General features: G+C 37.0%; 1 protein-coding gene across 1 annotated transcript in view; it reads right to left on the reverse strand.

The window, feature by feature from the left end:
• The window catches only part of OTOGL (otogelin like), a 148,810-nt gene that overhangs the window by 49,141 nt on the left and 84,640 nt on the right, over positions 1-15,029 (reverse strand). Inside the window, exons 31-36 of the mRNA XM_019918727.3 lie at positions 14,979-15,005; positions 9,726-9,893; positions 7,695-7,973; positions 5,589-5,706; positions 1,290-1,369; positions 940-981 (exon numbers count right to left, since the gene is read on the reverse strand). Coding sequence (XP_019774286.2) covers positions 940-981; positions 1,290-1,369; positions 5,589-5,706; positions 7,695-7,973; positions 9,726-9,893; positions 14,979-15,005 — 714 coding nt within the window. The remainder of the gene's footprint in view (positions 1-939; positions 982-1,289; positions 1,370-5,588; positions 5,707-7,694; positions 7,974-9,725; positions 9,894-14,978; positions 15,006-15,029) is intronic.

The following is a 15,029-nucleotide window of genomic DNA, read 5'->3' on the forward strand; positions in this document are numbered from 1 at the left end:
TAAACATCTCTTCCAGACCATCTCTTGGCACAATTCCCCCACACCACACTCTCAAGGTGCGATGACCTGCTTGAAGCCCCTCTGTGTGACGGGTTCCCTCTCGGCTGCAGGCCTTTGCACGTGCACACACTTCCTCCTTCTAGCTATCCACCTCTGACCTTCTGTTAGCCAACTGAGACCACACGTCCAGAATAAGACCCCTCCTGCTTACCGCTTGGACTTACTCCTACCGTAATATCACAACAGCCTATGGACTTTTCGCTGTTTTAGGGTTGGAGCTGTGACTTGTTCACCATTCTCCCTTCCTCCCCCCTCCCCACCCCCAGTGTCAGAACAGTACCTGGCAGTGTTGACACTCAATGAAAGCTTGTCAAACATATTTAAAGAATAAATATCTGAATTTTTCTAAATTATAACCCCAGGAGATATAATACATTAGGTTTGTCAAGCCTCACTGTGAGTGGATTTATTCAATCCTTTCCTGAGGCAAGTTTCACAGTGAGGGAGCGAAGTGAGGGTTTGAGCCCAGAATGCCTCCTCCAGAGGCTGTGAGAGAACACAGGAATGAGAATAAAAGTGCTTAAAGGATGATTTCATTTACCTTAAAGTCTCTTCAGCGTCAACTTAGTCACTGTGAAAATTTAATCAGGATTTAGCAAAAGCTAAATTCTAGGCAAAAATGTGAGGGAAGTTCTTATTATCTATACTAACTGAAATGGGACAGAGGTGGACCAAATGTAGAAGCCATTCTGAAAATGTGGCTTGTTGATCCAGTGAACAGCTACTTAGTGAGACCAAAGTGACTGCTGGGTTCTCTCATGGATGGGATAGTACTAACACCAGTAGCTGTTTAGGAGTGCCAAGATTTAAATTACATGATGCTAAGTTTAGTGTCTATAGTTGTAACGATACCTGTAAACATGGGTAGAGATGGCTTACCTGGAGAAATTAATGCTGGTTCTGTGGGAATCAGAGGTATGCCTACAAAGAAGCAAAGATACTCTTCTTTAATCTGTTTTGCTTAAAGTGAAGCCCACATAGTTCATATAAGGATGCTTAGCTTTAAGGAAAATATTTTGGGAGAGAGGTTGCAGAAGGAATGTGAGAGCAAAGACTTACGTGGTTTAGAAAGTAATTCAGAATCCAAAAACTTTGAAAAGGACAATGAATAAGAACCTCATGAAGGTTTATTGTCTGTCTAAAACTTCTGTTTATAGTCACTTGCCATCATATAAAAAATATTCAAGTATTTTACTTTTCAGAATAAGTGAAGTAAGGTTCACACTTACAGTCTTCTGGGTAAACACATTTGAGAGTGATTTCATCAAGGATCATAGTTTTAGGGCAGTAGGGCAAGCATCCTTCAACCCTTTAGATGAAAAAAAAATTAAAGTAAGAAAAAAATTTTAATATAAAAATATATTACATTTAATATAGGAAATTAAGATACAGTTTCCCTAAAATTCTTCTATTCTCCTTGTCAAGCACTAAGCAGTGCTCTGCTTGCTGTTATTCCATCATACCTCATTGTACGAAATCACAAGCTAGTGGATGATAAAGAAGTATTCATGATTGAGGCAGAATCTGAACACAGAATTTTCAAAACATACACTTATGTTTGGGACACACTAAGGCCATGTTCTATAATTGTGATTTTACTCTATGTTCATCATATCGTTACTTTCCTATACTCCCCAACATATAAGCAGAGAGACACACTCTTTGAATATCCATAAGGATGTTGGTAGAACAAAAGCAGAATGTTCAGGGGCTCTGCCTGCTTATTATTAAGACCTGAAGTCATTGAAAAGTAGTTAGAAATCTCTGGGTGGCAGAGATGGAGGTGGGACATGGTTGCTCTTCTCTGAGAACAGGGAAGGGGGATGGCAGAGGCTGCAGTTCTCAAGAGCCTCAGGGCCTGTGCCCAAAATAGTGGCCGTGCTCTGGGAGGAGGTGGTTGTATATGAGCCTAAGGAGACTGAGTTTCAAGCCCCAAAACGTCTGGTCTTGTGTGTGGCACATGAAATCAGGAGGCCCACATTTCAAGAAGCATGGGCTTGGGAATCGGGGACCAAAAACAGGCAGGACCATCCTGAATGCTTATCCTCTAAGGGAATGAAGCCAAGATAATGACTGAGGTAAAGTCTTCCTTCTCGTCCAGTTGGGGCTCAGAGTCCAATTTATTCTGATGCAAAAGAAATATATCCTTCATGTACAACCAAGTATTAGATTCATACCTACTAGAGAGAATTACTGTACATATAGTTTAAAAAAGTCTTGCTTATCTGCCTCTCAAATACACCAGCAGGCTATGATACTATTTTTAATATTTTAAAACATTTCCATTGCCTTATCTATAAAGTAAAAGATTTGGACCAAAAATACAGCCCCTTTCCAATTCACTTGACACTAGGGGCACGTGTTGCCACCAGAGGGCACTCTTTCATGGAAGGAAATCCAAAACCAAGAAAAGCTAATTTCTCTTTTTAACAGAGACCCTTTGGCCATCTCTTGGATATTTCCTTCACAAATTTTTTTAAAAAACATTAAAAGCTCAGCTTATAAGATCAATTATTTATTTCATAAAGTGAACTTAAATAATAAAATTTTAACCAGTATATGATATTCCTATCCTACTCTAAACTCTGTCAAGCAAAAAAGAAAAAAGTTACTAGATTACTGAAAATACTAGGGCCGGTTGATTATCCTCACATTAAATAAACATCATTTTTTATGCAACTGAATTATTCTGCAGTTGCTTTATGCAAGTCAAAACCACAGCTATCGTTTTAAAATCATCTTCCAAAACCCAGTGACTTGTTCCTTTAAAATGTCATCATGGTTGCACACAGCAGGGTCCTCTTTATTTTGTCATACAACTGGTAATCTAGTCAACTTCTGACTGAAAAATATGCCTCAGATGTAGAACAGTTCTTATAATAGGTATATTATGTAATAGGGATAGCTCTGCTTACATATGGGCTCTGTGGTATGCTAGTTGGCATCTTTTCTCATAAAAGTTCTCATTTCCACTAGATATTTTTATTTTCAACACTTGCTATGTGCCAGAAACTGAAATCATCTAGAACAAGCAGGATGGTTCTGCTGGGGACTTGAAGGAGGCGTGCAGGGCTATGTTGACACGCCAACTCAGTACTTGAGTCTCCCCTCAGGACGGCAAGTACCAGGGGGAGCCATAATGAGGTGCCTCAGCCCAGGGAACCGGAAGAAGTAGAAAGAAGTAGTGGTGAAGACAGAGATGAGAAACAGTTTGGCAGGGGGGAAGTTTCATGCCGAGTCTCTTCTCTGCGTTCTAACTATACCAAAAAAGAAACTTCGGGGGAGCTACAGACCAAACAATGGAAGCACTGAGGATCTGGGTTCAACCACCCTGGAGACTGGGTATGCCACAAGAAATAAACTAGCCAAATGCCACTCCAAAATATAGCTCCATTTCCTCCCCAGTGCCAGGGCTGGACTTGCCCCTCTCTTTTTCTTCCTTCCTCCCCCACGTGCTCTCCTTCCTATGGGGCCCCTGTTATTTCCCCTCCTCCCGATGGCTCCCAGAAGAGACAGGAAATAGGTTTGTGAATGTGGGAGGTCCAAGTGAATGGTGAAGACTTTTTTCAGAAAGAACTGGTTGTTTTTATTTTTAAGAAAATAAACAGAAATATCATTTCCTTCTCTCTGTTCCCATAGCACCTGTTACCCAACAGGATGTAGTTGTTCAAACTCTGGCTCTGCTGCCTGCAAACTGTGTGGTCTGAGGCAAGTTGCTTAACTTCTCTGTGCCTCGGTTTGTTTTCTCTTCTGAAAATGGGAATAATGAGATTACCAATTGTACAGCACTTAGCACAGCATGTGTCATGCTGTAAATACTTCAATGTGCTAGTTGTTGTGGTGGTTATTCCCCTAGCCCTCTTTCCCCTGTATTGTTAATTATTTGCTATTGTTCCTGTCTTCTTCCTGAAGACTGTGAGCTCCTTGAAATAAGGGCTACATCTCATTTACTCATATGTCAGAACCTTCTCTAGTGCCAGTGTTTGTTGTAGAGCAGAAGCTCATAAATGACTAATAGAAAATGATTCTTTTAAAAATATTCCCTCCTACTACTGTTGCATTTCTCTGTTCTCCTTTACAACAAAATTCCTTAAAAAAAAAAAAAAAAGCTGTTACATTGCTTATCTCCATTTTGCCTCTTCCTATTCTCCAGATCACCAAATCCAACAAACAATTTTCAGTTTGAAATTTAAAATCCTCAGAACCAAATTCCTGGCTTTTCCTCCAAACTGCTCCTCCTAACATCTTCCTTATCTTAGTAAATGGCAACTCAGCCCTTCCGTTAAATTGAAATCATTCGAGTTGGTATTTGACCAGTTTTGACCACAAAAATGGCGATTTCATATGATTCTGAAACATACAAAATGCTGAGACCTGAACTGGAGTCCTTAACTCCTCTTTCTCTCATAACTGACCTTGACTCTATCAGCATCCCTTATGGCCCTAAGTTCAAAATATATCCAGAATCTGTTCACTTCCCACATAACCTCCAGGGCTACCAACCTAGTCAAATCCCCTTCATGTCTGTATTACTGCCCTGTTCTGCCCTTGTTCTTCCCCTCACCAAAAGTCAGTGTAATAGCCAGTGTAAACATTTTAAAAGATCCTGTCACTCCTCTGCCCAAAATACACCAGGACGTTACTCAGAGAAAAAGAGTCCTCAGGGCTTCCCTGGTGGTGCAGTGGTGAGAGTCTGTCTGCCGATTCAGGGGACACGAGTTCATGCCCTGGTCTGGGAAGAGCCTACATGCCGCTGAGCGGCTGGGCCCGTGAGCCATGGCCGCTGAGCCTGCGCGTCCGGAGCCTGTGCTCCGCAACGGGAGAGGCCACAACAGTGAGAGGCCCGCGTACCGCAAAAAAAAAAAAAAAGAGTCCTCACAACAGGCTACAAGGCCCTATATGATTCACCCACCACTACGATTCTCTGCTCTCTTCTCCTACCTCTCAATTTTGTTCACTTTGCTCCAATTAACTGGCCTCCTTGCTCATCCTCAAGCACACCAAACACATTCCCATCTCAGGACCTTTACATGTTTCTCAGATTGAGAGGCTCTTTCCCCAGATATCCACATGGCTAGTTCCCTCACTTCCTTCACATCTCTTACTAGATGTCACCTTGTCAGCCTATTCTTCCCTGACCACCCTACATTAATGAGCAAACACACACACACCTGCCTTATGCTCCCTTACCTTCCTTTATTTTTCTCCAGAATACATAAGTCCATCCTACAATATATTGCATTATATATTTACATTTTTATTTTTTATTCTCTGCCTCAATGCAACAAAATGTTTAAGCTGCGGACAGGTAAATACTTTGTTCAATACTGTATCCCTAACAGCTAGAAGAACTGCTGGCATACAGCAGACCCTCAATAACTACTGCCTGAATAAAACAAAATAAATTCGTGAATGAGTATCTAGAACAAATTATTGTTAAGAATTTTTTTAATCTAAGAAAAAAAAATCACTGACAGCAGAATCTACTAATGCTAGAATCTGTTCATGAATGGTTAAACATGACTTACGGTGGAAGAAATTTACATGCTAGAGCTGCAGGGTCACTACACGTTTTAAAACAGGGAGTGGCACAAGGTTCATATCTCCATTCACACATCCTCCTGTAAGGCACTGCTGCCTGGATTTCTGGGGAAAAATGAAATTTAGATTGTGTACAAAAATGGACAGCTTGAAAAATAATGATTTATGATAGTAAACCTTTAGGGTTTGACCTTTCTTTGATTATAATGCTGTGGAAAAGACAGGGCTATGGGGAATAAAAAGCATTGTAACTGCTTGCTGATCAAAGCATTTCATACTCAGGTTGAATATCAAAATGTTAGTTTATCTTCCAAACATTTAAAAAAGCAAGAGGTGCAGGAGGCCAAGGAAAATTCTAAATCTTCTTCCTTTCTTTATGTTTAGTGGGTGTTCATTGATCTATGTATCATGATAATAGCATACACTTGTTTGGAATTTTATTTTTTGCAAAATAAATTTTTGCCCATAATTTTATTTTATCCTTGCAACAATCCTGTTGAGTGGGTATCACCTCCATTTTATAAATGAAGGAATTGAGGCTAAGAGGAGCCAAGTGACTTGCCAAATTCAAACAACTGGAAAAATGACAAGACCAAAGACATATTTATTGCCTGACATCAGACGTAAGGAAAACACTCCATCTTTGTTCTTCTCATAGAATTTAGCTCATTGCCTTGTACACGGTAAGTATTATCTAATGACAAAAATGAATGAATAGGTTTTAATAATACATGCTTGTAGTTAGAAAAACCTTCCTTGACTGAAGATCTTTCTCCTGCACACTCTGCTAATATTTTCCCCTTCCCACATCATAGACCAGTCCTTCTGCAGCAGTCCAGAACTATCTCTGAAGGAGAGAGCTCCATAAGGGAGAAAGTTCAGGAAGCAGTTTATGTTTCTTGGACTTCAGATATGGAATTCAATTCCAAGGTATGAGAAGGAAAATAAGGCTTTCTGGAAGGCATCTATGCATCTAAATATTAAAATACTCATTAGACCTGGGTTAGTAGGATCATGGGGCATGAGAGAGGGTTGGTTCCAAGACTAGAATAAACCCCTAGTGTATCCTAGGTTTGGGAAGCCCACAAAGATGAGTTTCTGAGATTTTGATGATGCCATTGGCTGCAGTTGTCCAAAGCTCAGGTAAGGCCACTGGGTCTGGTTCTAATGCAGCAGATTTGTGTATTGGAGAGGAAATAAAGGCATGCAAAATTCAACTTTTAAGTAAATTCAAGTAAAAATATCACACTCACTCTATAGAATGTTGTATAGCCATGTCAGTGACTCTTTTTCTCATGAGTCCAGGAGCCCCATTCAATAGGCAAAAATTTGAAGCTTAGTTTGAATTTTCTAAAATCCAAAGAGATTTATAGAAATGTATCCACAACAAAAAAAGGCAAATGATAAGCTCTCTTAGACTGACTTAGAATCTGAGTCTGTTAGAATGAAAAAAATTTGTTTGGGAGACTCAAGGCAGATATCGAGCTCTTAGGTTTTGAAAATAAAGCATGACTTTTAAACACTGGATAAGGCAGTGAGGATTCCTCTCTGAAATTTAGAAAATTCAATAGCTATAGAACAGCAAGGATCTCTAGAAATAAGACCAGGATTCTGCTGAACCAGAAAAATCTTCTAGAGGTCAGTGGAACCAGACTCCGTAGTATTCAAAGAACAGAGATAAACACATTGTCTTTATCATTAAGAATCAAACTATATGAGAAGTTGCCTTCTAATGAAGGAAAAGGTAGATACAAAACTAAACAACAAGGAGACATGGGTAAGTTCTGTTTCCAAAGCCCAGACAGCACTGAAAGTAATCATTGAGGCAATCATAAAAATAACATCATTTAAGGCTATTCTAAACAATTTACCACATTAACTTATGGGATACTATAACTCTATGAAGTAGGTATTATTATTTCTCCCATTTTACAGATGCATAAACTGAGAGGCAGAGAGGTTAAGAAACTTACTAAGGTCATAAAAGGTCATGCAACTAATTAAAAATGATTTTTAAATTAAAACCTAATAAATATTCTGTCATTATTTAAGTTACCTACTTAATCTGTATTTGAAGATCTCAGGAAACATACCTTCTATGCTGAAGCTACTTAAATGTTTAAATTCTTCAGAATCATCATATTTTGATGCTTTGGCACTAGAATCTGTCAATATGATGAAAAAGCCTTTCTTGCTGCATAACTCAAAAGCACTGTAACCAGGAATCCAGAGGTCCTGATGGTGAAAAAATGTGGCTCTCCGACGAAAGGCTGAATTCACCTCCCACAGTTTCAGAATAAGAGTGTCATCATCATGGACATAGAGAAAGTAGTTTGGCCTTTCAGCAGATTCCAAGGAAACAAGTGCCAATGCTGTAAAACAGAGCAGTGTTTGACAACTCCCTGGGTTCTCTGGAGAAGGCAGATCATCAGCACTGGCATCATAAAATTCATTTATAAAGCTGACAAAAACAGAACTGCACAATTGTCATACATAGTTAATGCCAATCTCAAAGATTTCAGAAATGATTTATAAGATCTCTAAAGGAAAAAATAGTATTTTAATGCAATGCATAAAGTGACAGCTCCAAAAATAATCAGTCTTTGATAAGTTCCAATTTTTAAATAATTGATCATGTCTTTGGGCGAAAAAAAGAAGTATCAACTTAGGACCCCAGAATGTACAATTCCATACAAATAGTTGAACAGTTAATTGGACACACATTTGTACTTGCAAGCTTTAACATTTTCAAATGTACAAAATCTACAAATGGCTAAATTGGATGATAGAAAAGAAAACGAGAATAGAGAAACAGATCAATTTAAACATGGTGCTGCATTTCAATATCACTGGATTCTTAATGAGCAAATGTTCTTGCAAGTGATTTTACTGCATTAAGAAAAGACTATTTGCTCAACATTATTGTCTATTTTCCCAGAGATGATGAGAAAGCTAACGAACAACTACAAAGCATTTGAGAAGTGCCATGCTTTTTTGTTATGCACTTTAAAAGTTTCCCTTCTATTTATAAAACCCATGGCATAAGTTTCTTCATTGAGATTTTAGATTTAATTTCTTAAACCTTAATTTCTTTAGGTCTTAATTCCTTAATTTAAATGTACTAGGATTTTTCTATTAAAAAAATTAATTTTTGTACATCATACAATGAAGAGCTCTCTCAAATCCAATAAACGATTCCAAAGGCATTTACTGTGTCCTAAAACTTACAAACCCCTCTGCTGAGCACTGGAAGATGCGAAGAAAAATAAAAGATATTTTTATAAGAGAAAAAATATATAACTAATATATAAATTAGAACTTTAGACTGTGATAGGTGTTTTCACAGATTAAAAAGAATTAAAGGAGCTCTTTTTACAAGAATGGAGCAATTTATTTTAACTGGAAAATCAGGAGATTTCTCTGAATTAAGTGAAACTTAAGTCGGATTCATTCATTCAATAAATATTTCCTAAGTTTATAGAACACAACATGCATGGTTCTAAGCAGGGTAAGAATAGTAACAATGTAGCCTGAACATCATGGATCAGAAGGGGACACTAACCACCAGGCAGAACAAGTGCCAAGTGGATACGACCAGTATAGATGTACACGGGCAAACCAGTAAGTGTGGGGCCAGGTACCACGACAGACAAGGCCACGTAAGAAAAACAGACCATCTCAATGACTATCTAGACTTTGATTTATGGTCTTAACTTAACTTGCTTGATATTAAATCACAACTTTTTTTCTTTAACTTTAATCTGGCATTAAAATCTTTCACATGTTAATTATCAGAAGACTATTTTTCAAAAATTTCAAATTAAGTTCTGTGATTAATGCTATGAAAACTGAAGCTGTGCTTTATTTGGGACCAAAAACTCAACCAAACAATTGCAATTCTAATTGCATCTATATATGCCAACAGATAAACAAAGAAATGATTTTATATACAAAAGAGAGAGCTAGTTCATACACCAGTGTCTTATGTTATTTCAAATCCTTTAGAGCACCTAGAAAAATGTCATAAACATATTAGATTCCCCAATTAATATTTACTGCATGAATAAATGAAAAAAGGTCAATGGAAAACTAAATTCTTACTTTCAGTTGGAAATTATACTTACACGATGCCTTATCTTTGAAAAGGCCTGGAGTGATCATAAAAGTAAAAAATAAATTGCCATGAATACTACTTCTTGGCAGAGAGAAAATGTTTCTACTGGTCATATTGATCCCCAGAATAAGGCCAGTCTGCCCATAACTTGCCAGCATATATGGTCCTTCTCCAAGCCCTAGTTAAATGCAAATGAGAGAATTATAAGTTGGCATAGGATTTTTACATTTCAAGCTGCCATTTCAATGGAATAAATTCTAATACCAAAAAATACTCCGAAAATTATTGAGCATTTAAACATTCATCAGTAACAAAATAACAACTCTTTTCAAAAAGAATATATTATATTGATTTGGAATATATACATATTTAGAATATGCAGTTTAGAATATATATATACATGACTGCGTATGTGTATATGTATATGTACATGTATACCTAGTGGTGATGGATAAAAGGTTGACTTAAGCTTTCTAGACCTCAAATTTTCTCACCTATTTGAAGATGTTTGTCTAGGTAACCTTTCACTCTAATATTCCAAGACTCTAATCTACTCTCAATAAACTTAAGCTTAGTTCTATCAATGGTAAGGTATTTTGATAGTCTTCTAAAAATCATCTCTCCTTAATAGGTTGCATTACATTAACACAGAATTCACAGACATGATATACAATATTTTACTATTTGGGGGATTACTGAATTTCATCAGTGAGGTATGTCTATAAAGAAGAAAATAAGATGATGCTGAACAGAGAAGCCAAATGTCATGTTACTTATGCTGTCCTTTCCATACACTTCAATGGTTTCATATAAAGTGAAAAATATATACTATAGTTAAAAAAAACTACTTAGTGTAGAACCAAACCTGAAACTCAGTCAAAGTAGTATTCCTACAAACTTCATCTTATAAAGAAAACTATATAAATTAATTTTAAAATTCACTAATATTAAAAATAAACTGATGCGTTAAGTTTTATGATAACGTCAGTTTACCTTCAATCCAATCTCTATGACGTTTAATGTTTTAAAATAAGTGAGGTACTATAAAACTTTGAGGTTTCTTCTGAATTATCTAAATTACATAATTATCAGCTGTGTACTTTTACAGATATATGTAGATATTTACGTTGTAGTTATGTAAAATGCTAATATAGGTGCAATAGGTGGTTTCAGAAAAGAACAATCTGGTTGCTCTCAGTAAATTTCACTTTTCCTCTTTTCTCCAATTTTTATCTCAAGGACAGTTTTCCTTTCCCAGACTACTCTTAAGATGGATGGAAAAAAATTCAAAGAAACCCACAACCTGGGTTTTTCCCCTTTCAGGATGAAAACGAAGCCTAAGAGAAGGGGAGAAGATAATTGGATTAGAGGGTTACAAAGTCTCCCAAACAGGAAGGAGAGCAAGAACCAAAATTTCCATCATGAGGAACAGGAGAAGGTAGGGATTATAGGATGAATCTTCAAGTGCTGTCCCATCCACTGAGTCATCAGCTGAGACACTTCACCACTGAGCAGCTAGGGTCACCTCTAAGCCATGGGGAAGGAGCTTTAGGAGGGACTCAGACACCCTGAGTGCACATGGAGCTTTGAAAACCTCTGCCCCCCACACCAAGATGGAACTGAGCAGATGCAGGAAGAATTTCGCTATGAGCCTGCAGCAATGGACTCCTCACCACTGTTACAAATATATACCCTGCACAGTTTCTCTATGAGCCAAAGTCTACAACACCCAAGAAAACTATATCATTAGTCTCCACCACCTACTAGCTCATTTTCTAGGGAAGACAAGAGCAACATAAACTTCCAAGATGAAAATATACACCAATTTAGATTTGTGTGAATATGTAAATAATGTACAAATAGGTATATAAACATGTAAATCATGAGATTCAATTCAAAATGAAGACGACATATACAACTACAGCTTGTGGGCTTCAAGCACCCTCACAGATGTCCAAGAGAAGAACAGGAGAAAGGAGACAGACCACTAAACAAAATATTCTCTCCCCTACTGCACAAGTACCTTCCTACAGCAACCTGAAGAGACAACTGTCATCTGAGAAATCCATTTGTATAAAAATCGAAAGCTCCTGAATTGGTTCCCAGTCGATGGATATCTTGTGTCTGAATTGTTTTCCTGCATTTTCACTAGCAATTGAGGGACAAAAGTCACTGACTTTATCATTAATTTTCTGCAGGGAGAATTATAATTTCACTGTCTACTAAAAGCAATCATTTCCTGTAGTTATTATTTAAGCACAGTATTAAGAATATCTGATCTAATAAAATCACTCTGAACTTAAAACTTGCACAACAATTTTTAGCAGGATCTTGAAGTCTTAACTCCCTACAGCAATAGAACATTTATATTTTTAGCAAATGCCATAAAAATGAAGATACTAGAAACAGTCATTGTGTGAAGGATTATTGAACTTATCTCAGTAGTAACCTCTGAATTTTCCTACTTTAAAAATTTTTTTCCTCCTACAGAATCACAATCATTTATCTCTGCATTTGCTTTGAATAATTTAAGTATTTTAATAACATAGTGTCCAGAGAAAAATGCCAGCTATGAATGTCCAAAGAAGACTAGGTAAGTTTACAATAGTTGTGAAATTATTTGAGATGAAACAAATGAAGAATGCTCATTTAAAACTTTTTTCTTTTTATTACTATCAACAACTTCCACAATTCTTTATTCCCGTTCAGTTATCTACCTTGATCACGTTACTTTCACAACTCTTCCTCTCCTTGGCAGGTTGACTCTGTTCCCTATTACTTTGATCATAGGAAACAGAATCTCTGTCTCTCGTGGGTCTCATGAAGGCCAAACGCCCCGTGTTCACCCTCTGAATACTACCAATACAGTATTACAAATGAAACTAGAAGAACTGGTTTGAAGAATCTTGTAACACATTAGGAAAAAAAACCATCAGTACAAGTGCAGCAGACTTATTGACAAAAAGCAAAATGTACCAAGCAGTAAGAGGCAGAAATTCAATATTCATAGAAAATTCTGCTTCTGTTTCCAAGGGCCTGCTGAAGGAACGCCAGAAAGTACAAAGGCACAGATGGAGATTTTCACAGCAGAACTGTGTGAGGAAGGAATTCTTAAGCGAGGAAGTTACTGGAGCGTTTTCTCAACTTGCTGTCTGTGTACGTTGTGTACAGCATATGATAACGACGTGCGGTGATCATTCCTAGACTAGGATGTGCTAACCATAACTAGGCAGTGTAGCATGGAGATCAAGCTCGTGGGTTCTGAACTTAGATTGTTTATAAATCCATTTACCACATTTTGGCTAAACGACTTTGACCAAGTTATTTAATTCACCTATGCCTCAATTTCCTCCTTTGTAAGTGTTAATAATGATAATAATAATGTTATGTCTTTCAGGCATATTTTGAAGCTTAAATTATATGATATAGGTATAGTTAACACAACAAAAGCCATTTTTATTATTAGGTACTTAATATTAGGCAATCAGTCTCATCTTAAGCATGGAATCCAAAGGATTGATGTGGAGTGGGTGTGGTGCGGGAAATATGTTTAGTTTAGATTTTCTTTAACAAACACAGAATTTTTTAAATGTGGGATTTTTTTCCTCTTCAAACTTCCAAAGATATAACAGAAACAACCAAAGACTAAAATGTCCATTTTCTTTTTAATTCATCATCTCTATTTTACTAAAATTTTCTGGCTTTCTTTGTACTTTTACAGCTGACAGATTTCTTCCTGGCTCAATAAGTCATGGAAAATACTTTGCATTGGTTGTTTGGTTTTTTTCTTTAATAGATCAGCTTTCCTGTAACTGTTACTCTAACCTACTCATCATGGGTTTTTGTCCAGTTACCGTCAAAGTGGACACTTCCCTGGATCATTTTATTTGTCTGAATTAGGTTTAAGTGGCTACGCCTTCCTCATTAAATAGGTTTGACAAAAAGCAGGCTTCAATTCTGCTAATGTCTGGCATTTTCAATGAGGATATAATTCTCTGTCTCTTACATCTATGCCTTAGTTTTAGGCAGCACCTCCTCTTAGACTTCCCATTGCAAATCTGAATGCTTGGGAGACTAGATTTTCATTATTACTAAATCAGTAAGTTCTCATTCTGATAAGATATAAGTAATTATTTTGCCTAAAATGATGGCTAAATAAATTCCTATATTATAGTTTGTTTCTTTGATTTCCACAACACAATAAAAGTTTGAATAATGCCCATATTTATTCATAATGGTAAAAGGTATACGTTTGGTATATATCTTTCATCCTTTTAACCTAAAAAATTAGCTAGCTTTACTCATTCATTCATTCATGTTATTCAAAAACTACTGAGAGCCTCGTAGGTGCTGAGAACTTAGTTACAACACTTTTATTTTACAGGGAATAAATTTTAGCACAAATACTTAGAAATTTAGATACATTTTAGAAGGCAATGGCTTTCATTGAGTCATACAGTTGGCACTTAAACAACATGGGTTTGAACTGTGCAAGTCCACTTATACGCAGATTTGTTTCAAGAGTAAATACTACAGTAGTACACATCCATGGTTGGTTGAATCTGAAGATGCAGAATTGCAGATAACACAGGGTGACTATAAACCATACATGGATTTTCATTTTTTTTTTTTTTTAGTTATAACAGCACCATTTAATAAGGCTTTATTTTGTTCCAGCAGTATAGGTGACATACAGTGTCTCATCTAAGCTCACAACAAACATAGAAATAAACAAAATAATTAAACTTAAATGACTTAACCAGGTTCACAATGTTCATACGTGACAGAGAGTGGACTCTAATCCAGATCTGACTTCAGCTGCAGTTAATGACAACCACACTATAGCTTTTGGTTCCCAGCAGAGGTAGTGCGTTATTAGAAGACCACTAAATCTCCATTCAGAAAGTCCTGGAAACTGTCCTGTGACTCAGCCCAGGGGACTCAGCTCTACCTCAGTTTCCTTCTTACGTCTCTAATCCTTCCTGGCTCACTTGCCATTCCCTAAATGTATACGTTCCCAACTTCCTACCTTCAGACTGTATCTTCTTCTCCTGAAAACCATCTTTTCCTCTCTACACAGCCATACATGGATTTTCAGTTGCACAGAGGGTTGGCGCCCCTAGCCCCCTCCTTGTTCAAGGGTTAACTGTATGCCAAATTATGAACTCTTCATACCTTGTTCCCAGCAAACTTGTTCAAGAATTTTGAGTCTGAAGATATATTTAATAGAATACTATAGTGATATTCTTTAAATGTCACATACCTTCATTGTAATAGTCACAATCGAGTGCTAAAAGGAAAAAAGAAGAAATGT

This window comes from Tursiops truncatus, chromosome 11, assembly GCF_011762595.2.
Source record: "Tursiops truncatus isolate mTurTru1 chromosome 11, mTurTru1.mat.Y, whole genome shotgun sequence".
NCBI lineage: Eukaryota > Metazoa > Chordata > Mammalia > Artiodactyla > Delphinidae > Tursiops > Tursiops truncatus.